The sequence below is a fragment of the Phycodurus eques genome, chromosome 1, assembly GCF_024500275.1.
Source record: "Phycodurus eques isolate BA_2022a chromosome 1, UOR_Pequ_1.1, whole genome shotgun sequence".
Taxonomy (NCBI): domain Eukaryota; kingdom Metazoa; phylum Chordata; class Actinopteri; order Syngnathiformes; family Syngnathidae; genus Phycodurus; species Phycodurus eques.
Window position 1 is genome coordinate 16,128,637 of NC_084525.1, and position 22,226 is coordinate 16,150,862.

General features: G+C 42.0%; 1 protein-coding gene across 3 annotated transcripts in view; it reads left to right on the forward strand.

Annotated features, from left to right (window-relative positions):
* The first annotated feature begins 575 nt into the window (after nt 1–575).
* Nucleotides 576–22,226, forward strand: part of mgll (monoglyceride lipase) — a 42,487-nt gene continuing 20,836 nt past the window's right edge. The window contains exons 1-3 of one of the 3 annotated variants that reach the window (XM_061680476.1): nt 576–733; nt 4,746–4,884; nt 16,287–16,393. In XM_061680476.1, coding sequence (XP_061536460.1) covers nt 4,757–4,884; nt 16,287–16,393 — 235 coding nt within the window. In that variant the 5' untranslated portion in view covers nt 576–733; nt 4,746–4,756. Of the gene's footprint in view, nt 734–1,024; nt 1,057–4,553; nt 4,885–16,286; nt 16,394–22,226 lie in introns of those variants that run through there. The other 2 variants (XM_061680468.1, XM_061680459.1) reach the window with 2 other exon arrangements.

Consider the following 22,226-nt stretch of genomic DNA (forward strand, 5'->3'; position numbering starts at 1 on the left):
GCCGCCACTAAACTAAACTTATGTTCTAAAAAAACGAAGAGCTTTTGAACGATATAATATATGCATCGACAAAAAATAAAGTGACTATTGACTGCACAGTTATTGCACTTTCTTTGACTGCGTTATCTTGGATTTTTGTATACAATTATAGAACAGAATATAATATTAAGGTAAATATTACAACAGTGCCCTGCGACTGACTCAGTTCAGGGTGTAGTCCGCCTTTTGGCTGAAATCAACTGGGATAGGCTCCAGCATGCCCGCGACCTATTGAGCATAAGCGGTTCAGGTAATGGATGCATGGATATTACAACAGCAATACAGCATCTGCATACAACAATACAGCAAATACCCATGTGCACATGACAATAATTTTTTTATTCTTTTTTATTTTTTATTTCCGCGTTTATATTTTGTCCACAGTGAGTCTCGGTATATGTCACAATAAGGTGCAGCACCCCCCCCCCCCCCCCCCCCATAGCCGCACATCAAAAAGTTTTCAAGGTACTTTTGGTCGGAATGTCCCGTCTGAGCAATAAAACATTGGTGACTGTGTGTTGGGGGGGGGCGCTGTGTGCGTGTACTTTTGCTTGCTTCCTCGTCTCTGGCTTCACTGTGCCCCAAGTGAGTGCAGAGAGAGGAGCATCGGGGAGCTGCGGGACTAAAGAGGTGGACCAGGGCGAAAGAGCTTCCGAAAATAAGACTTCTCTTCACCGCAGACGTTCCGCTGCAGGTCGGTTCTGTTTTCTGTCATATGCATGTCTTCATAAAACTTTGCTCCATGTTACATTTATGTGCTTTATCCTTGTTCTGGTCTCTTTTTGTGTGCGCGTGTGTGTGTGTGTGTGCCTTTCATGTGTACAGTATAATAGAGTATACAAGTTGCAGAGCTTTGAGTGTACTGCTTCCATTCACCATGAAAGATGATGTCATAAAAGGCTTTTAAAAAAAAAAAACAGTCCAACGTCACTGTGCACTTGTGCCGCAATGGTTGTGTGCGCGCATCCTTGGGTTGTAGATTCGAGCAGCCTGGGATGTCTTGCGCGGTGTGTGGAGGTACGTACGCACGTATGCAGGGAAGACAACTAACAAACCAGCGTGCATGGAATATACACCGTTCCGCGTTTTTATGTAATATAGATTTTTCGACATGTTTTTCAAAAAACAAAAAAAGATTGGCTGACGTTATTCCAATGAAGACGCGTTTTGTTTTGTTCTTGTTGCAGCACACAGCTGTTTGTGACTAATAGGGAAATGCACTGCGGCTTGCATATGTCGCGCCACTAAAGATGAAATCCGATCATGTTCTGGGTAGGAATAGCTTCACACGGAGCTATTTTTAATCACCATGCTGGCCGCTTCATTGTTATGTAGCAGTGTAATTTAGTCCTATGGAGGTCATTCCTTCAAATGATGTCCCTTACTCGAATAGAGCCATCGCAGTTAATTTACTGGTGTCAAACTCAAGACCCGCGGGCCAAATCCGACCCCCTACCTCATTTTATGTAGCCTGTGAAAGAAAGCTTGACAGAATTTCTCATTAAGTTCTGTTCAAAAACTAGTTATCCATCATAAAAATAATAATGAAACACAGGGGCCATTATGTCATATGATTTGGCAATTATTAGTTATTAGGGACAAGAACGGGCATCATGGTTAGAGAAATGCTTTTGGCAAAAAGTCAAAACTTATTTGAAACGGCATTCATGTCAATATTATTTAAATGTGACAATAACACAGCGCAAAACATTAGCTCAGTCCTAAAATAGCCCCTCTTTGTCTCTTCAGATGGAGTCGAAGCAATAACAAATGACAGTGCTGTTTTTTTTATAGCACAATAATTCACATGAAATTGAAATTGGAACTGCTGGACTTGTCTGCATCCTTCACTCCCTCAAAAGAAGGCAAACTAATGAAGGTGTACTTCCTTTAAAGAAAAGGTTTAAGCTGTTGAAGTTTCATTTTAAAATTTGTCAAAGCAAAGCAAATGTATTTATAGAGCGGATTTCCAACACAAGGTAACTCAATGTGCTTTACATGTTTAAATGCATTATTTTTTTTAAAGTTATCAAGTCAAACATAATTATTGGGTTACAAAAATGTAAACGAAAAAAGGTTTATCGATTTTCTTGTGGTTTCACCGGGTATAACAGACTCCATGAGGGCAACCATAACAAAGATGTGGCTCTGGATCCAAACAAGTGTGATGACTCTCCGCTCTCCATTTGAACATACCAACGCCTCTATCTAAGACGCTTGCCCATCAGGAGGAGAAAAAAAACAAACGGGTAATGCCTGTTATTAATCAGTTCATAGTGTTTCTTCACCCACAAACATTAAAGCTCTGACTGCTGAGCTCCTTTGGACTCAGTTGCGGACCAAAACAGCAGAAACTACACGTGGCACTCACAGATGAATTCGTGTGGAGTCTTACTGTATTTTACATTTTTTATTTTCCTGTGCATTATTTCACAAGAGCTTACGTTATGCGCAGATGCGTCTTTAAACCATTACGCAATGATTTGTTCGTCCATGTTTACGTTCCATTCAAATCAGCCCCGTCCAGTTCTTCCTGTCTGATTGGCTGCCTTGTCATGCAGTTTGGTGGCCCTGAATGCATTTTTATGCCCGAACACGTTTGCTGTGAAAGACTGTAACAGAGTTTAACGTAATGTAATATAATATAATGTACTCCCTTTGTTGGTACTTGGATTGAGATGGACATATTGGAAATGCAGACAGAAAAGGGAGAACCGAGCAGTAGAGTTGGATTTTATCTCCTGGAAATGCAGGTTTATAACCTGTGACAAAAAGGGCTCAATATGTAGCAATTAGGACAGGACAGGAACTATTTATTCATTCCATTTTCAAATTGTGTCATGGGTGTGTGTTCTGGTTGTTGTCTTCCCCCTGTCCGTGCACACCTGCTGCTCCTGACAGCATCTTCCCCACCTGTGCCTCGTTCACCCTAATTACCCCTTGCATTTAAGCTCATGTCTCATTCTTTCTGGTCGCCAGTTCGTTGTACCTTGTTGTAACGCTCCAGCATTCCTTGTTTCCACGTCACCGACTCGCAGTAAGACTAGACCCTGTTCCGATTATCGACCTTGCCTCTTTGCCTCACGTCTTTTGGATACTGTTGCCTTTTCGGATTGCCTGCCTGTGTACCGACCTCTGCTCGTTTATTAAACCTCTCTTTTGTGAAACTGTCAATTTGTATTGGTGTCGTGCATTTTTGGGTCCTGTCCTCTGTTCTGTTCATGACAAATTGTAATCAAGAGTTAACAATGTTTATTATTATTACTACAAAAATGCGTTTGTACGAATAAAAGCTAGTCGATGCCTCCCCTATCTTCAGGTGAGTAGATGAATGCATGCAAGTACTATTTGCTACAATGTGGTACCTACCTACTTTTTTCTCAAATTCACACACTTTTACGGCAATGGTATTTTCTTTCTGGACAGTCTAATTTGGAAAAATATACACGCTGGAAAAGAAAAGATGCCGTTACAAAGATGATGATATTCAGTTTTGATTGATTGATAGCGTCATAGAGCTAATAATGTTTATTACTATGGTGTTAGTGTGGTGTATTATGGTGAGGGTTTAGGTAGCCAAATTATTATATGCAGTGCATTGCAAATCACAGCCATAATAATGGTCAGACAAAATCCTGTACTGTATACACTTTGAAAAGTCATGGCATTAAATGCCGTTAAATGTCCTAAATGGTGAGATGTCCTCCTTCAACGTTCCTCAAACCTTTCTTGAACATTGCGTCACACAGTACCACAACAATTCCCATCTGCATCAATTTCAATAAAAGCTTCACAGAAGCACTCTAAAATTATAGACTAGTAGTACTATGCAAGGTTTAGCATTCCAAGATGAGGTTTCTGGTTTCAAGCCAGGTTTAGACTTTCAAGTCGGGGCTCAGATTTCAACTTGAGTTTCTAGCACGGGTTGAGGTTTGTAGAAGGGTTTCAAAACCTGGTTTCAAGTCAGACTTGGGGCTTTAAACAAGGGTTAAAGGTTTCAAATTAGAGTTTTAAGGCAGTGTGATGGTGTCAAATCCAGGTGTGGTTTTGTGTGTCAACCTGGCGGAGACTAAAGTGGTGGTGCGCACCTTCATTCTTTCCCTTCATCCTTCCTTCTTTCCTGCCTCCCTTCCTTGCTTCCCTTCATCCTTCCTTCTTTCTGCCCTTCCTTCCTTTGTCCATCCCTCCCTCTTTCCTTGCTTCCTCTCCTACATCCTCGTTTCTTTCCTTCCTTCCATATTCTTTGCTTGCTTCCTTCCATCTTTCCTCTCCCCATCCCTTCCTTCTCAGTTCATTTAGAGTGTGTATTTTTGGCTCGTTTTGTGTGTGTGTGTGTACAGATATAATATAATATGATGTATGCATAATTTATACAATCCAACAGTTTTATGAAGTTGTGTGCGCGCTCCTTCATGTGTTGGGCACCATGAGGGGAAAAGAGAGCACATATGTATGGTCTTGTGACGTAACACCGGCGGCGGCCGAGCGTGTGCGCGCGTGCGGGATTAGATCAAGGCAGCACCGAGCCTCCATTTCAAGTGAACACAACAAGCCTTTTTATTATCGCCTGCGAAGGCATACCATAAAGAGACTTCCACGGGCAATGCACTCCGCGACCGCCGCGACCTGCCTGCTCGCGGCCAGCCTCGGCTGCTTCCTGTACGGCCGCGATGTCTTACTGTGGCCGCTCCGTGTCTTTCTGGCAGAGCCGTCCTCCATGCCCGAGCCGGGGGCTGCTCCCAGGCGGAGCCCGCAGGGAGTTCCGTACACCGACCTGAAGCACATGGTCAACGCCGATGGACTGCACCTGTTCTGTCGCTACTGGGAGCCAGTCGGCCCGCCAAGGTCAGTTCGAAGGGGGGGAATGAGTCAAGACATTCGGGTGTCGCTATTGTGTCGTTTAAACATAAGCCGCTGTGTCGCTTTCCAATTTTGTCTTGTGTTTGTCACCAAGTAAAGACTCTCTTAAAGTGTGTCCCCCCCCCCCAAAGTGTGTCCCCCCCCCCCCCCGCCCCCCCTCTCTCTAGTTTGTCGTCTGCATGTTGTACACCAAGGGTAGGCAATTATTTTTCCAAAGAGGCCACATGCGACCCTTAACTTTCTTCGATACTATTTAAATTTATTTATATGAAGCATTTAATTGTATTATTTCAATATGTAGATATTTTACGTTGTTATAATTAGACTTTACACCGATTTTATCGGCTTTATCGGTATTGGCCGATAATTACTTATTAATTTTATGCTGATCGGCTTTGTCATAATTTGCCATTTACTCTGGGTCGCCATCGTGCACCGTATATTTGAGTACAAAAGCTAGTTTATTTTTAGCCTTGTCGCGTGTCTTTTGGTGTAGTCCTGTAAATATCTGACGGCCAATAGTTATTAAAAAAAAATTACTCGGCGGTGTGGAACAGACAACACGTCTGAGACAGACAACACGTAATGCCGGATCAAACTACAAGACAAATTTGCTCTTTCACAATTGCACTACGTCAGACTACTGCAATAAAATCTTGTATTCCGATACCACCGCATCCTGTTTTTTACGATCATTGGACTTTATCTTGTCAACTCAAATGCGAATAGATACACTTTTTACCATGGCGATGACAACGAGTGGTGCGCGCCAACTTTGTATTATAAGGACAAAATGGGGGAAAACGTGCGTTGGTGGTCAACCGGTGCTCAGGACAGGAGAGGACGTTCGTTTAAGACTTGCTTGAAGTATGTTCACATACTTTGAATGCGATACGTCTCGTAAGCAGGCAACAAAAACGTTATGTAGCCTAGCAAGCTAGTGGTACCACGAACGGTTGGACGTAAACATGCCGCCGTTCTGTCGAACCATGCTCTAAAGCTTCGGTGTGGGTGAAGTCATTTAATTAAAAATAAAGTAATTCAATTAAGGCGGCACGGTGGACGACTAGCTAGAGCATCTGCCTCACAGTTCCTCACGGTTCAATCCCCGGGCCCGCCTGTGTGGAGTTTGCATGTTCTTCCCGTGCCTGCGTGGGTTTTCTCCGGGCACCGCTCACACACCTCAAAAACATGCATGGTAGGTTGATTGAAGTCTCTAAATTGCCCCAAGGTGTGAATGTGAGTGCGTACAGTTGTTTGTTTACGTGTGCCCTGCGATTGGCTGGCAACCAGTTCAGGGTGTACCCCGCCTCCTGCCCGATGATAGCTGGGATGGGCTCCAGCACTCCCGCGAACCTTGTGAGGATAAGCGGCTCAGAAAATGGATGGATGGATGGGTAATTCAGTTACAGTAAGTTAGCACCCATTATTTCTGTCATGTAATGTTGGTTTGACCTGACTGATTAGAAAACATGATCTGACTCGAGCAGTGATTTCCAACCTTCATGTAGCCAAGGAACATATTTTACAATTGAAAAATCTCACGGTACACCAACAAACAAAAATGTCACAAAAAGTGGATACATTAATTACTGTATTTACTTCCTGCCATCTAATAATACAAGACCATTGATTTGTTCTGTCTGCCACTATGCCTCACTGGCATAAATAGATGAACAAAGATACATTATTTATCCATCCATCCATCCATTTTCTGAGCCGCTTCTCCTCACTAGGGTCGCGGGCGTGCTGGAGCCTATCCTCGCTGTCATCGGGCAGGAGGCGGGGTACACCCTGAACTGGTTGCCAGCCAATCGCAGGGCACATAGAAACAAACAAACAACCATTCGCACTCACAGTCACACCTACGGGCAATTTAGAGTCTCCAATTAATGCATGTTTTTGGGTTTGGGGAGTGCCCGGAGAAAACCCACACAGGCACGGGGAGAACATGCAAACTCCACACAGGCGGGGCCAGGGATTGAACCCGGGTCCTCAAAACTGTGAGGCTGACGCTCTAACCAGTCATCCACCGTGCCGCCCGATACATTATTTATTGTAAATATATATTTTTTGAGCAATTAAGTACCCAAGTATATATAGTAAATGAACAGGTCATTTAAATAGACACATTCCTCCATCGGTGATTGGTTATCGTTTTTTTTCAACAACTCGCTGATCGGTGATCGGCCCCAAAAATCCTGATCGTGTAAAGCCTAGTTATAATTAGGTATTGCAAACGTTAAACAAGTAAGCAGTCATTACATATTGCATACAGTATATATACAAACACCACTTTTAAAAAAAAATAACAACAACAATGTATTCTTTAAAATGTTTTATTTTGACTTCATGAACACTTAGAAACGTGTTTGTAACATGTCCCATCTACTCTGTCAGTCAGTCAGTCCGTCCCACTTGAATGTGTCATACAGATACAGCAAACACAACGTAGACTTACTGTCCTACAGCAAACACAGCGTAGACTTACTGTCCTTTCTGACCCAAGCTCATTAAAATTATAATTATGCTCATCTCAATGCTACTCTGTCAGCATTTGCTGGATAGTGATCCAAGGAGGGTTTTCTTGCTAACACCCACTGACCAAATGTTTTTGGACGTTATACAGGGGTTGGAACACTTCGCTACAGTGAAAGGATACCATGTTCATACATTAATATCACTTCCATTAGTTTGTTGTTTCTAATTGCTGCAGCTAAATGTGATGTTGTTGGCCATTTTACACATGCTTCCTTCATGCATATGTGGCTGTGGCAGCAAAAGAAACAGATGTCACACACAAACTGTGTAAGCATGTAATTGCATGCAGCGTGACAGCACAAACGATGTGACAGAATGTGCAGGCCCACAAAACATCTGGAGTCAAGATATTACACAACCTTTTCACACGTTACATCTCACTGCCTCAGCACAGCAGTGACTCATTAGGTCAACTGATGTGTAGATTCATTAGTTTACGGCAAACACGAAAACCATGTACATAGAATAAATAAATGTCAGGGTTACTAATAATTGCAAAAGGGTCAAATATAAAACAATTGACTGATAAATTGGCATATTTTTTGACATATCTTTTGACACTGGAGTCTAACTGCTTTGAAAATGACATTACCTTCTTCACGTCACATTGAGTGTGTATTCTTTGTCACATTCTCCTCTTAACACATCTTGTAAAAAAAAAAGCAAAAGCACAACAGAGACTGTCTTAATTCTTGTTGAACTGAGAACTGGAGCTGATCTTGCACTTGGAGGCAAAGGCTGACATTTTCTGCCTCTCAGAATTTAATTGTTTCACTTTAGAAGTGTTCACATTTTTTGTGTATGTGAATAGCAAACCATTTGGTTTTGTGCTTTAATCAAGTTTCAAGCAAATGTCGTTGAGCTATTATTTTGCATCTTAAATGCCAAGGGAATTTGACTATCAAATGGCAAATTTTTACTGAGTTTAGCACTACACACACATTCTAGATCAGTGGTTCTTAACCTTGTTGGAGGGCTGTTTTTTATTATTGGTTGCGCTGTCTGACGGCATAGCAATGCTACTCAAGTCAACTGTATCATTGAAATGTTGTTAAATAAAGATAGTTTGAAAAAGAACAAAGCATTTCGACTCGAGGCCCAGCGCCGCAATGGTAAACGCTAATTTTGACGCTCCCTTGCGTTTTGAACGGCATGAATAAGGGATTAAAAATGCAGTGTATAAAGGCTTTTACGGATAAAGCACGCACGCACACGCGGTGTTTGTCGAGTCCTCCATCGAACCCCAGCAACCGCCTCACCGAACCCTTGGGGTTCGATCGAACCCAGATTAAGAACCACTGCTCTAGATTAATTCATGAACTGCAACTAAACAAATGGAGGCTCGCAAAGCAATCCCTTGTTTTAACGGTGAATAATAATAAACTTTATTTACAGCCTACAGACTAAAACTACAGTCACTCAAAGTGTAATATTAAATGTGCAATCAATTTAAACATTATTTAGCCATTCTTTTTGTAACTTTAGAATTTTACCGTAGCATTTATGGGGGCAGAGGGAGTGGTGTTGCTCAAAGCGCTGCTGTGAGTTGCATGCAAGTGCGTCTCCGCTTCCCAACGCTAACACTGCCCTTAATACATGTAGTCATAAAAATAGTAAGAGAAATGTTTCTGTTTGGGTGTTTCTTGCATCTTTTGTCAATTTTTTTGTGCGTTTATACGACACAGTACACTTGACTTACCCAGTATATAATGACATCCTCAACTGAGATGCAAATTCGCTTTCCATCAGTGTGTAGGGCTGTAATGGTGGGTTGCCCTATTGTCCATGACAAACACTATGTTCAAGCATAGGGGTGTCCATATGTGCACTTGGCACCAGGAAAGCCTAGGCCGCAGTTCGACGATAGACTCTGTGGTCGTGTCATCAGGCTGGTGGCCGCATGTCTTGGACACACTGGTGAAGAGAGGGGTGGAGCTGTCACCTGATCACCACCTGGTCGTGTTTTGGCTCCGATGGTGGGGGAAGATTCCGGTACGACCTGGCAGGCCCAAACGTATTGTGATGGTCTGCTGGCAGAATCTCCTGTCCGAAGGAGTTTTAACTCCCACCTCCGACTAAACTTTGCTCACGTTTCTTTGTCACCGAATCTGTTATAATTTTTATGGACAGCATTTCTTGGCGCAGGCAAAGCGTAGAGGGGGTCAGATTTGATAGCCTCAATCCTGCATCTGTGCTTTTTGCAGATTATGTGGTTCTGTTGGCTTCATCAAGCCATGCTCGCCAACTCTCACTGAAGCGGTTTGCCGCCAAGTGTGAAGTGGTTGGGGTGAAAATCAGCACCTCCAAACTGAGACCACCTGCCCTCTCCAGGTCAGGGATGAGATCCTGCCCCAAGTGGGGGACTTCAAGTATCTTGCGGTCTTGTTCACGAGTGAGGGAAGAATGGAACGGGAGATCGACAGGGGGATCGGTGCAGCATCTGCAGTGATGCGGACAAAAGCAACAATATACTGAAAGGGAAGAAGAGAAGTATCGGCTGAAGAACGTATTTCTGTCATGAACAAAACGTGCCTATTTTGATAAGTAAATGACCAAAGTCATCAAACAAACCTTGAATTAATTAGTCAAACGTTTGTCACTTTTTCGGTTTCAAATCTGCCGCCTTAAACGATGACGTTGTCCATTCCGGTTTGACGCTTGACAGCAGATGTCAGGAAGTTGCTTTGTTTACGAGCTCATGTAGTAGTAGTTCAGCAAAGGGATTAGTTGTATTCCAGACAAGTTAAGATGTGAAGCTTTGTGCGGCTTCAGGATGTTCCAGCGTGACTGGAGAGAGCGTCAGCCTGTTTAAATTCTCAAAGGACCCCCAACTTAAAGCGGGAGTGGACAAGTCCAGAGAACGCAAGACAAGTGCGAGCCCACAACGCCTCAATATCATCTTTCTCCAATAGCCTACTACTAGGTGCTATGCAGTGCACATTTCACTCAGGACTGCGTCAAAACTGTACCTGCACTCCAAGCGACTTTTCAAGCGACTGGGGGAATGTAAAGCTAGTGCCAGCACAGATACGGGAGCTTCAAAGTGTCCTAGAATGGCTGCAGCAAAACTCGAAAGGCACAGGGTGACTCAAATTTGAATCCTGGTCATTTGGAGTCTCACCAAACATATAACAAGAATATGAAGCATTGAATTGAATTGCCACTTTGGACCCACATTGAACTATTTACCTAGAACATCAATGAAATTATGTATTGATATTATAGGCTGCATTCTTATAATGTACTCATGCAACCTGCTTGTATTATACACTAGGCCACAGATGCTAGTTGTGAACATATCTGTGTATGTGTTTGTGCGTGTTCATAGACAAGAGTGGCATTGGTTGTCAGTTTGCACACGAGCACCTAAAAAAAAAGATAAAAACCATGATCACGTCTTCTCAAATCATTATTTGAATAATTTCAACAAAGACAACCGAAGAAAGAATTTCATGTAGCCATCAGAACATACTCGTCCACGCACCATTCAGTGTTTTTTAACCGGCCGATACCTTCGCCATCAGACTAGTCGCTGTTTCCAACAACCTCAACTGCACCTTCGCTTGTGTCATCCGTCTCGTATGGCTCAAACCGGTAGGGACATAACACATTATTATCATCATTGCTGTCAGTACCACGCTCTGTTTCGATTTCAACAGAAATATCGCTTATTTCGTTGCTGAAGTCACTGGCACAGTCTTCCTCGCGTCTTTTTTTTTTTTTTTTTTTTAAACAAGCGACGGCCACCGCTCCCTCTGGTGAAAGCATTCAACTGCTGATGTCACAACATGGCAGCTGCATTGTGAGGTGGCTTTTTCAATGCCCAGACAGTAGTTTAGTTATTATCATCAGACCCGACGAATGAATAGCCAGGCGTCTGATATCATGTGATTTATTCTTTTTTAAAACTATATATTGCTCAGTTTTTTAGGAAGCCATCTCATCTGCACTTTAAAGGATAGCAATGCCACCCCCTGCCCCTCATGCCCCAACCCCCGGTTTTGTCTTCATCTGGGCCATTTTATTATTATCACCAGCACAAAAGGAATAATGGGATGTGCTGTAAGTGGTAACTGGGCTTAATTTTAGATCACCACCATCTGCTGTTAAATGAGTTCCAAACTGTAAGGGAATCCAACCAGGATGCTAATTAATTGCTCTCTCTAACAATAAAGTGCTTGAATTTCATCCGAAGTATCAGTCTGATTCCAGAACACGTGTCTAATGAATGAAACGTCACGTATGTACGGTTAAATGACAAGATGTCAATATATGCCCGGCCATTGGTACCTAAATGGGGGTAGTTAAAAAAAGCATATTTTGTCCTGTAGCAATGCAAACAAAGTGTATTTAGGTCAAACATTGACGTGTGTGGCGTGTCAATGGTCCTCAAGGATTGTGGTGACAAACAAGGTGTGGTGGGAGGAGGCACATACACTTTGCTAATAGCATGGTTAAAAAGCACGTCTCTCGTGTCACACCTCAGTTTTCATCTCCTTTGAAAGGTATTTGAATTTTTAGGTCATTTGGCTAAACTGTGTTTCTTCTAAATTATATCAATGAGATGTACAGTTTATGGTGAGTGAAATGCAATTCTCTTATGGCTGTTACGGCTTCCATTTTATTTCCAAAAGCTCCAATTAGTTAGTTAGTTAGCTACAGGATAAACCTATATCTTACCATGTTGGATCTCTCTCACTTTCATATATATATTAACCAAAACATACATAGACTGGTTGAATGAGATGGGGTCAAAGGTTACAAGCTTCTCAAAGACCCCTTTCACTAGAACTAGGAAGTGGGTGAAAGGTTTTAGGCTGCAGGGGAGGGCTCTCAACAATGATTGACAGACCCTCGAACAGATGTCCAACTGAGGCTCTGAACCTGCACAGAGTGCTATCAACAAGTCGTACGTGCACGTCGAAGTCACGGCGCCTCGGCTTCTTCGTAACTGACACGCATGCTGTGTAAATGGGTCACTGCATATACGCAGATGTAGACTGATGGCGTGTGGCTTGACTTCCTTCCCTGTTTTGAGTTGGTGTTTCCTGCTGGTAGTGTTACACTTTGAGACTGGATACACAAGCACAATTTCAAAAAAAAATACACCTGGATTGATGTTGGATTTATCTTACCCAACATTATAAAAAAATAGACACAAAAAGGAATGAAGACGCTGGTTTCTTTTTGTCATGAGGAGGGCGTATGGGAGATTGTTCAGATTACAGCCTCTCATCACGCTCTAAACAATCTCTCCCGTCGCTCCTGCATTTATTTGAAAATAGGGAGGTTTCTAAGTTTACAAGACATAACGTACTAAGCTACAAGACACAACACACTAAGGGTAGGGTTTCAAGGTGAAAACATGGGACCAACACCTGCCACGTCCCGGCCACGACCTTCTCTCTGATGATTCCTGCTGAGTCACCTTCTTGAAGGCGAGACATCTTCCTTTATCAAAATCGTCCATAATGCTAATGCAAGCTAAGCAAATAAATGATAACTTCTACAATATATTTAACAATTGAACTCCCTGTGTGTAAAGTGCAGGTCGTGAAGAATGCAGAAACCACAAGATAAAGACGTTCCAACTGCATCCCGATTATTGTTTTTGTCTGTCTTTATGGTTTTTGCGCATCCCTCAAGGGAAAACTGCTCCAGCTCCTTTAAGTTCACTTAGACACTGGTACGGATTTTTCTCAAGAATATTGCTGTATTTAACACCAATCATCTTTCCCTCCCTTCCTCTATGCATTTTGTGAGTCTCCCACCTTTCATTTTCAAACTCAAAACGTGCCTTCTTGTTTTTAGCTGAAAGAAATGTCTTTCTTCTGGCCACTCTTCCATAAAGCCTAGCTCTTTGGAGTGCAGGGCTTATTGTGGTCCAATGAACAGATACTCCAGCCTCTTCTGTGGAACTCTCCTCCAGTGTTACCTATGATCTCTGTGCTACCTCTCTGATTCATGCCCTCCTTGCCCGGTTCATGAGTTTTGGTGGGCAGCCCTCTCTTGTGGTGCAATATTATCTCCTTTTAATTATGTACAAAACCCTACTTATTCAATTGAATCATTATGTCGAAACACAATCCGTTATCTGTTATATATTCTTAACAGTCATATACTGTAGTTGCAAAAATTAACTACTCTCAATTGCAAAAAGAAGTGACGATGCATACGGTGATGCTAGGTTGATACTGCTTTGAATGTAAGTACCCCTTACGGTGTACATTCTTCTTCTCTCACATTTGTCTTCTCTTAATGTGCACAAAAAGTTCAGTACATCCTTTAATCCTCCTTTAAACCTGAGCTCTCTTGACGGTATGCTGACATTTCGCATGCCATCATCCATCTAATTAGCCTCAAATCCCCTTTGATGCTCACCGAACTAATGTGCTTAAATGTCATGAGAAGACGTTTTGTGCAATGTGGAGCCTTAATTTCCTCCAAAATGGTGGTCTTAATCTGATTTATCGGACCTCAGTGGAGTTCGACTGTGAAGGGTTTGTGGTAATAGCAGTGTGGAATGTCAATATTTTTCTTCACACACTTATGTTTTATTCAAAGTGTGATTTATTATCTGGGTGCCTTAGAACCGTTGTTTAATATTCTCTTTCAGGCTGCTTTTTTTGCTTGTTGATGAAAATCATCTTCAGGCAGCAGCACATGCAAGGAATTAGGCTGCACTCTGTGCTTGTTTGGACTAGCATTGGATAAAGGGGAGAACTGTGTGTAACCCCCCCTCTCAATGTTTTAACAAGGCTTTTTATAGGTGGGAGACCAGTGAAGCTCCATTGTCCATGAAAGACAGCAATGGAAAATGGACAACAGAGAAATGGAAAGCCTCGGGAATTTGACTTGATTTCACTGAGGCACTAATTTGTTGTTGTTAATCAGAAAAAAAAGGTTTTTGACTAGAAATATTATGAAAAACAACAAAATGAACATTGCCCCAAGCAATGACTCAACAATCAGTTATACACAATATCGGTATCGGTCTGCATTTCTTCCTCGATGACAGCTTCATCTTAACATTTTTTTTTTTTTTTGTGGCACTTTTTGTCGATGGTGCGAGTGCTTTGGATCTCACTAATCTCCATTCAGAATTATATGACTCAAAAAAAAAAAAAAGAGGAATGCTGTCACCATAATTTAGGAATACTGTATTATTTTTAGGTCACTGATATTGTAGTGGTAGAGACAGCAAATTGCCTGCGTGGACTGATTCTCACTCAATTTTTGTAGGTGTATACTGCGATTGACTGGCGTCCTATCCAGTGCGCAGTCCGTTCTGATAGACTCCAATTTCCCTGCGACCCAGAACAGGACAAGCTGTAAAAAATGACTATTGATGTTTCTGGCAATGTCATTACTTCCACTATCTTCATGTTATTTATGACCACTCTAGAAACTAAAGGTACCAAGAGAAAGTGAAAGCCAGAAATGAGGTTGGTGATCGAGTTCATTTTAGTCTAACAAGGCAAATAAGAACATCACGTGACATTCGGTTTTCAGTAGTGTATGTGTTGTTGTCTGTTCACTGTATAGCTGTCTTTACAGTCAAACCAGATTAGCCCCATTAATCCCCAGATGGCCCTCAGTTTGTTTCAAATCTATTATGCCAAAACAAAGGCTGCTATTCACTCGTACTGTTATATATGCGCGCGCACAGACATACACACACACACACACACACACACACAAGCAAGGAGGAGGAGCAGTGAATGAAGTCAAGAGTGATGTGTTGGATGATGAGCAGCAACCGTTGAATGCTTTTCAGTTTATCATCACTGACTGACACTCCACATGGCTTCTTAGCGCTTGTCTTTTGTTTTTGAGTGAAACAAAACTGGGGTGTTTCACTGATTCTCTGCTGTCTGGCATGCACTGACAGGAGCGGAAGACCTCCCGAAAACTCTATTCTATTCTATTCTATTCTAGTCTGTTCTGTTCTATTACCGTATATAATAATGATAATAATCACCACCATCATCACAAGCAACGCTTGATTGGCTTAAGGAGAAACAATGTTTTGAGATGGCGTAGTCAAAGTCCAGACCTCTATCTAAAAGAGAATCTGTGGTCAGACTTAAAGATTGTTGTTCACAAGTGCAAGCCATGAATTAAACTTGAAGGAGGTGAAGCAGTTTTTCATTAAGGAATGCCCAAAAAGTCCAGTGGCAAGATGTGGCACGCTCATGATGCATTCACACATTCCATTGTAATTCTAAGTCGTGTGATCATTGTAGGGAAAACCAATTTCTGATTATCTTAAGAGTGTACAATCATGATGTTACCTTTCTTGGCTTTGTATTGGACATCATTTTGGATACCATACTGAGAGCATATCGTTAATGCTTGTTACCCAGCGCTCTATGGGGAGAGCATCACCAAGTCATCCGCATACACGAGATGACAATAACAGTCTCCCCTATCACACAACCAGTGCTATTTAGTCGGTTAGACAAGTCATCCATGTAAACATTGAACAAAAAAGGCAAAGGCCTCCCACCCTGGCTGTTACCCAGCTGAAGCAGAGCTGAAGCAGAGCTTCCCCATTTAACATGTGCACACTTGTAAGCATACCAAAATGCTAAAGTCCTAACTACATGCTTTGTAGTTTGTTGTAATTGATTATGTCAAAGGCCTTGGAGAAATTTACTGTATAAAACATGATTATTATTAATAACAATGTACATAGTTTTTGTTTAATTGAGAACGACGACATAAAAAAGATCCTCTTTCTTTTAAGATGTACTTCTAGATGCAAGTATAACACACCAATACAGAAGACTGTGTAGTAGCCTGTGATTATGAATGCAACAGTTGACATGAATCTCCCTTTCCAGGGCACTGGTGTTCATCGCCCACGGGGCCGGGGAGCACTGTGGGCCATACGATGAGATTGCAGAGAGACTGAAGGAGCTGTCCCTGCTGGTCTTTGCGCATGACCATGGTGAGCCATCACTCACAGCTCTGTTCTCTTCATTCTTGCATACATTTACACCTACTGCACTCTCAGCTCACACTTGCCGTGACATGTGCAGACATTCTGAGAAAACACAGTCCCTTCCTATCTCCATGGCTGATTCATGTATTTTTCTTTTGTATAAAACATTGTTTTATAGATGTTTTTGTAGTTTTTGCTTCATCCTGCTCTGTAACAAGCGACAATCAAAACATCCTTGCAAATTAATGGCAGGCATTAAATTTGTATTAGGAAATAATGAAGGAATCATAATTGTGGGAGTCTACTGGAAAACACTTAGAGACAGCGTCTTTCATAATATATCATCAGATCATCTTTAATGCTGCTCAGGCACTTTTTTCGCAACATGCCCTTGTCTCCACACTTTGATCCGTCCGAGAGACTGCTTGCATGCAGAGTTCCAATTGGTTCAGAAGTTGACTCGTTAATGTGTGTGTGATAGCATCTCTGTGTATGATCTGAGTTACTCCCTGTTTGGAGTGGAGGAGTGTTTTTTAGGGGAGAGTTGTTTATCTGTTGAAGTGGTTGATGCAACTGTCGACTCTTTGGGACAAAGCATCTGTTAGAGTCTGGGCTGGGATTTAAGGGAATGGTAATTCTGAGAGTATCTGCCTACAGTGGGTAATTGTTAGCTTAGTAGCATGTTTAACATCTTAGCATGTTAGCACTTAAAGTAATCTCCGATTGAAATGACAAATACATTTAATTTTTCAACTACTGACCTAAGCTACAGAAATACAGTGGTAGATATTTATAAATTATCCCCATAAGTTAAAAAAACTATTGTTTAGACCATAATTTGATGCACTGTCGCCGCCATGTTTAGCGTGCGCTAAGGATTCTGGGAATGATGACATAGAATGGCTGTTGTAAAATTGTTACGTTGCTACTTTCTGCGGAGCTAAGCTCCAGCCACTTGCGAACAACTTTCATCCTCAGTGAAAAGAGTTAAAAATGTCATACCGCTTTGGGATGCAATTTCCAATCACGACGGAATGCAAAAAAGGAGGTAAGCATTCATAGCTTTCCCAAAAACATCAAGTTGAGGAAATGGTGGGAGGATGTGGCCGGAGGAGTTGAGCTGCCGAAAGATCTGTGGTTGTTCAAAGCCTTTGATCGCCCCCAGCGGATGAGAGAGCTCACCGGTGTCTCTGGGTATAAACGACGGCTTAAATCCAATGCAGTGCCGACTATCTTTCCTCACAAGTGACAAGCGAAAGCCGGGCAAAAACATGGGAAAGACGGGGTGCTGGCTGCTTACCTTGATCAGCTCACTTTAGTAGCAGCAGCTGTTGTAAACAAACCATCGCCACCGGACACTGAGTTAGCAGTGAAAAATAGTAAAATAGGTATGCATGTAACTTTACTCTCAGTTATCACTGAATACATTTATAACATCGGGCAAAACGAACAAGTACTATGAGCAGCGGCAGAAATGAAAGGGTGCTCTTCACAACAGATAGTCTCTTTCTCAGTCGGCATTGGCAAGCAGTAGCTACAAATACACCACTGAAAATGACCAACTCGAGTTTCTTCACACCTGTCATTTTCATCCTCATTTCTTGTCTTCCTCACCCTTATTTCCCTGATCACACTCTGGCTTGAACTGAAATGGCTGAACAGCATTCATTGCTGCCAGGGGCTGCTACTGTGGCTACTGCTAAAAGCTCCGGGGGTCGGACGTCACTACCCAGAATGCACTGTGACGAAAAAACAATGGCGGACTATGTTGAAATTATGATCTGTAAAAATATATAAATATGGAAATGATTATCGAAAGTTGTATCTTATTGTAATGTTACTCAAGTTGAAAGAGATTATATATACCAAACGTTATTGCAATCGGAGTTCACTTTAACTTAAAAGGAGAGTGTTTGATACAGAAACATTGTGCTGTATTCACATAAAACAAATACCTTTTAGGTATCTGTCTGTCTGTCTGCTTATCTATTAGGGATGCAACAAAAATTCAGTCACTGAACATTGGTCCAAAAGTGGGTTTAAAAGCGCCGACAACATGGCCGAAAGAGGATGTTGTGATGATACAAGCGAAAACAATGGCCAATGTGCGGTTGTGTACTGTATATTGTTAAAAACAATAATAATAATAAAAATGGCCCTTCTACCTATGAGCTTTGGCTGGCTAGCTCCAATGTGGAGCCGTGGAGGCGAAAGTTCGCTTTGCGTCCAGTGTCAACGCAGCATAAGTCACTAATCATCCCCTCCATGGCAGCGAATATAAACTACACTTCTGACAAGTGTCGTTATCAAAGGGAGTACGAGGACTTATTAACAGGAGAAAGGTGAAGAAGCCATGCTATTTGTTAAGCTATCATCACATGTAATAGCCAGTTACCAAACTAAAATGATTGGCTGATACATTACACTTGTCACATAGGTCTGGATGGAACCGGGTTTTATAGTGGAGAGTAACCAACTTTGAACAGCAAAATACTGGAGAAAGCAAATTAATAAGTGTCTGGAGAGAAAATACTGCAGCACGCCGTCTGAAACCAGAAATGAATTAGTACGTTACCTAAAAGTTAAAAGTAGACTAGATTTTCGTATTCGCTCACCCATTCAAATGATCGGAATCAAGTGTTCCAATCACTTCAATGACCACAAGTGTATAAAATCAAGCACATAGGCATGCAGACTGTTTTTGCAAACATTTGTGAAAGAATGGGTCGCTCTCAGGAGCTTAGTGAATTCCAGCGTCGAACTGTGAATAGGATGTCACCTGTGCAACAAGTCCAGTCGTGAAATTTCCTCACTCCTAAATATTCCACAGTCGACTGTCACCTGCATTTTAAGAACGTGGAAGTGTTTGAGAACGGCATCATCTCAACCGCGAAGTGATAGGCCACGTAAACTGGCGGGACGGGGTCAGCGGATGCTGAGGTGCATTATGCGAAGAGGTCAGCAACCTTCTTCCGAGTCAATCGCTCCAGACCTCCAGACTTAATGTGGCTTTCAGATTAGCTCAAGAGCAGTGCACAGAGAGCTTCATGAAATGGGTTTCCATGGCTGAGCAGCTGCATCCAAGCCATACATCACCAAGTGAAATGTAAAGCGTTGGACGCAGTGGTGTAAAACGCCGTCACTGGACCCCTAGAGCAATGGAGATGCGGTCTCTGGAATGACGAATCACGCTTCTCCATCTGGTTATTTGATGGATGAGTCTGAGTTTGGCGGTTGCCTGGAGAACGGTACTTGTCTGACTGTATTGTGCTAAGTGTAAAGTTTGGTGGAGGGGGCATTATGGTATGGAGTTGTTTTTCAGGAGCTGAAAGGAGGAAGGAGCTGGCCTCTTAGTACCAGTGAAATTTACTCTGAATGCTTTAGAGGGCTAAAGAGATTTTGGACAATTCTCCCAACTTTGTGGGAACAATTGAATGCTTTAGAGGGCTAAAGAGATTTTGGACAATTCTCCCAACTTTGTGTGAACAATTTGGAGCTGGCCCCTCCCTCTTCCAAAATGACTGTGGACCAGTGCACAAAGCAAGGTCCATAAAGACATGGATGAGAGTCTAGTGTGGATGAACTTGACTGGCCGGCACAGAGTCCTGACCTCAACCCAATACAACACCTTTGGAAGGAATTACAGTGGAGACTGAGAGCCAGGCCTTCTCGTCCAACCGTCCAACATCAGTGTGAGACCTCAAAAACGTGCTGCTTCTGGAAGAATGGTCAAAGGTTCCCATAAACACACTCCTAACACAGACTTGCCAGAAGAGTTGAAGCTGTTATAGCTGCAAATGGTGGACCGATGTCATATTGAACCCTATGGATTAGGAATGGGATGTCACTTAAGGCCATGTGAGTGAAGGCAGGTGAGCTAATACCTTTGTCAATACAGTGTATATTAGTATAATATCTGTTAGAGTATGGGCTGGGATTTAAGGGAATGGTAATTCTGAGAGTATCTGCCTACAGTGGGTAATTGTTAGCTTAGTAGCATGTTTAACATCTGAGCATGTTAGCACTTAAAGTAAACTCCGATTGAAATGACAAATACATTTAATTTTTCAACTACTGACCTAAGCTACTGAAATACAGTGGTATATATTTATAAATTATCCCCATAAGTTAAAAAAACTATTGTTTAGACCATAATTTGATGCACTGTCGCCGCCATGTTTAGCGTGCGCTAAGGATTCTGGGAATGATGACATAGAATGGCTGTTGTAAAATTGTTACGTTGCTACTTTCTGCGGAGCTAAGCTCTAGCCACTTGCGAAGAACTTTCATCCTCAGTGAAAAGAGTTAAAAATGTCATACCGCTTTGGGATGCAATTTCCAATCACGACGGAATGCAAAAAAGGAGGTAAGCATTCATAGCTTTCCCAAAAACATCAAGTTGAGGAAATGGTGGGAGGATGTGGCCGGAAGAGTTGAGCTGCCGAAAGATCTGTGGTGTTCAAAGCCTTATATAATAATATAAGATAATAATAATATAAGACAATTGATTAGCGCCGCAATGGGAAATTTTGCATCGTTTCATCAGTAATAGCTTGAGGAAATACAAAGATAGCATGCAAGAGAAGACATTTGGCTGCAAATGTGTCTGCCATTACAAGGTTGATAAAATTAATACATTAAAATAACAAATATTGAAGCCATAATTTATGAACAATTACGCTTATAGATTTATTATGTTGTGCAATTGAACAGTATGTATAATTATTTTTTATCCTATTACTTAATATACTGCAATAACTGTCCCGCAGTAATGTTCTTGACATAATTTTAAAAATATGGACATTTAGACAAATTGTTCTGGAAGTGAATTTTTATAGGTTGGCAGCTCTGCAGTCACAGCCATAAATGCAATTTCACTAATACAAACGGCATAAGAATTTCTTTCGATGTTTCAGTTTTTGGCCTTGTTACCTCGTTTTCGGTTTAGGCCAATAATTTGCATTTCGGTGCATCACTACTATCTATCGTTGTAGTCACGTCAAGACCTTTTTTTTTTTTTTTTTTTTTTTAAAGAAGTAAATAAAGTGAAGTGGAACAAGTGTCCACGGACCCTTATTTTTAATCGCTTAGTCTCATATTAACAGACAGCACAGTCAGTACAATATAATTCACTTATTTATTAGCAGAGAGGAGGCTACCCTTATTTATCTACAGCCTCCGAATGTCAGGATTCAGGTTGCAAGTTGGACCCAGATGCAGGGAGGACAGTGAGGTAAGTTTGTGAACAAAGGTTTATTGCAGCTTGGAAGCAAACAAAGGAACTCTGAGAACTAAATCCGGAATTGGCAGGGTTCCAACGAGGACCGGTCTGGCAGGGTAGGAGTCCGGGTTGTCGGTGCGCCGCAAGAGGTGAGCACTGGTTTGCAGGGAGCAAGGGCAGATGGCAGACTGGGGACGAAGAACAAGAATGAGGTAGCGATAAATTTACGAGGTCTTCGGGAAGCAAAAGATATGCAAGGTGGCTAGCCTACGAACTCCACGTAGAGCGTTGATAGTCTGGCGACGGGTTGGAGTCCCACAGCGTCTTAAGAGCAGTCAGGCGTAATTAGGAAGATAAGGTGCAGCTGCTAGATTCCAACATGTCAACCCTGCAAAACACTCATGATACACCCACACACACACACGAGGGTTGGACTTAGGGTGCTGAAACAGCAGCCCTGACACCGAACATGTATGGTGGTTGTTTAACAGGCTCCAAACTAAAACAAACAAACACATTTTAACAGAAATATGCAAACAGGAAATGATTTTTAGCTATCTTGAGTCGGTTATCCCTCCACCAACTGGAGGAAATGATTGGTGATAGGCAAGTATTAAT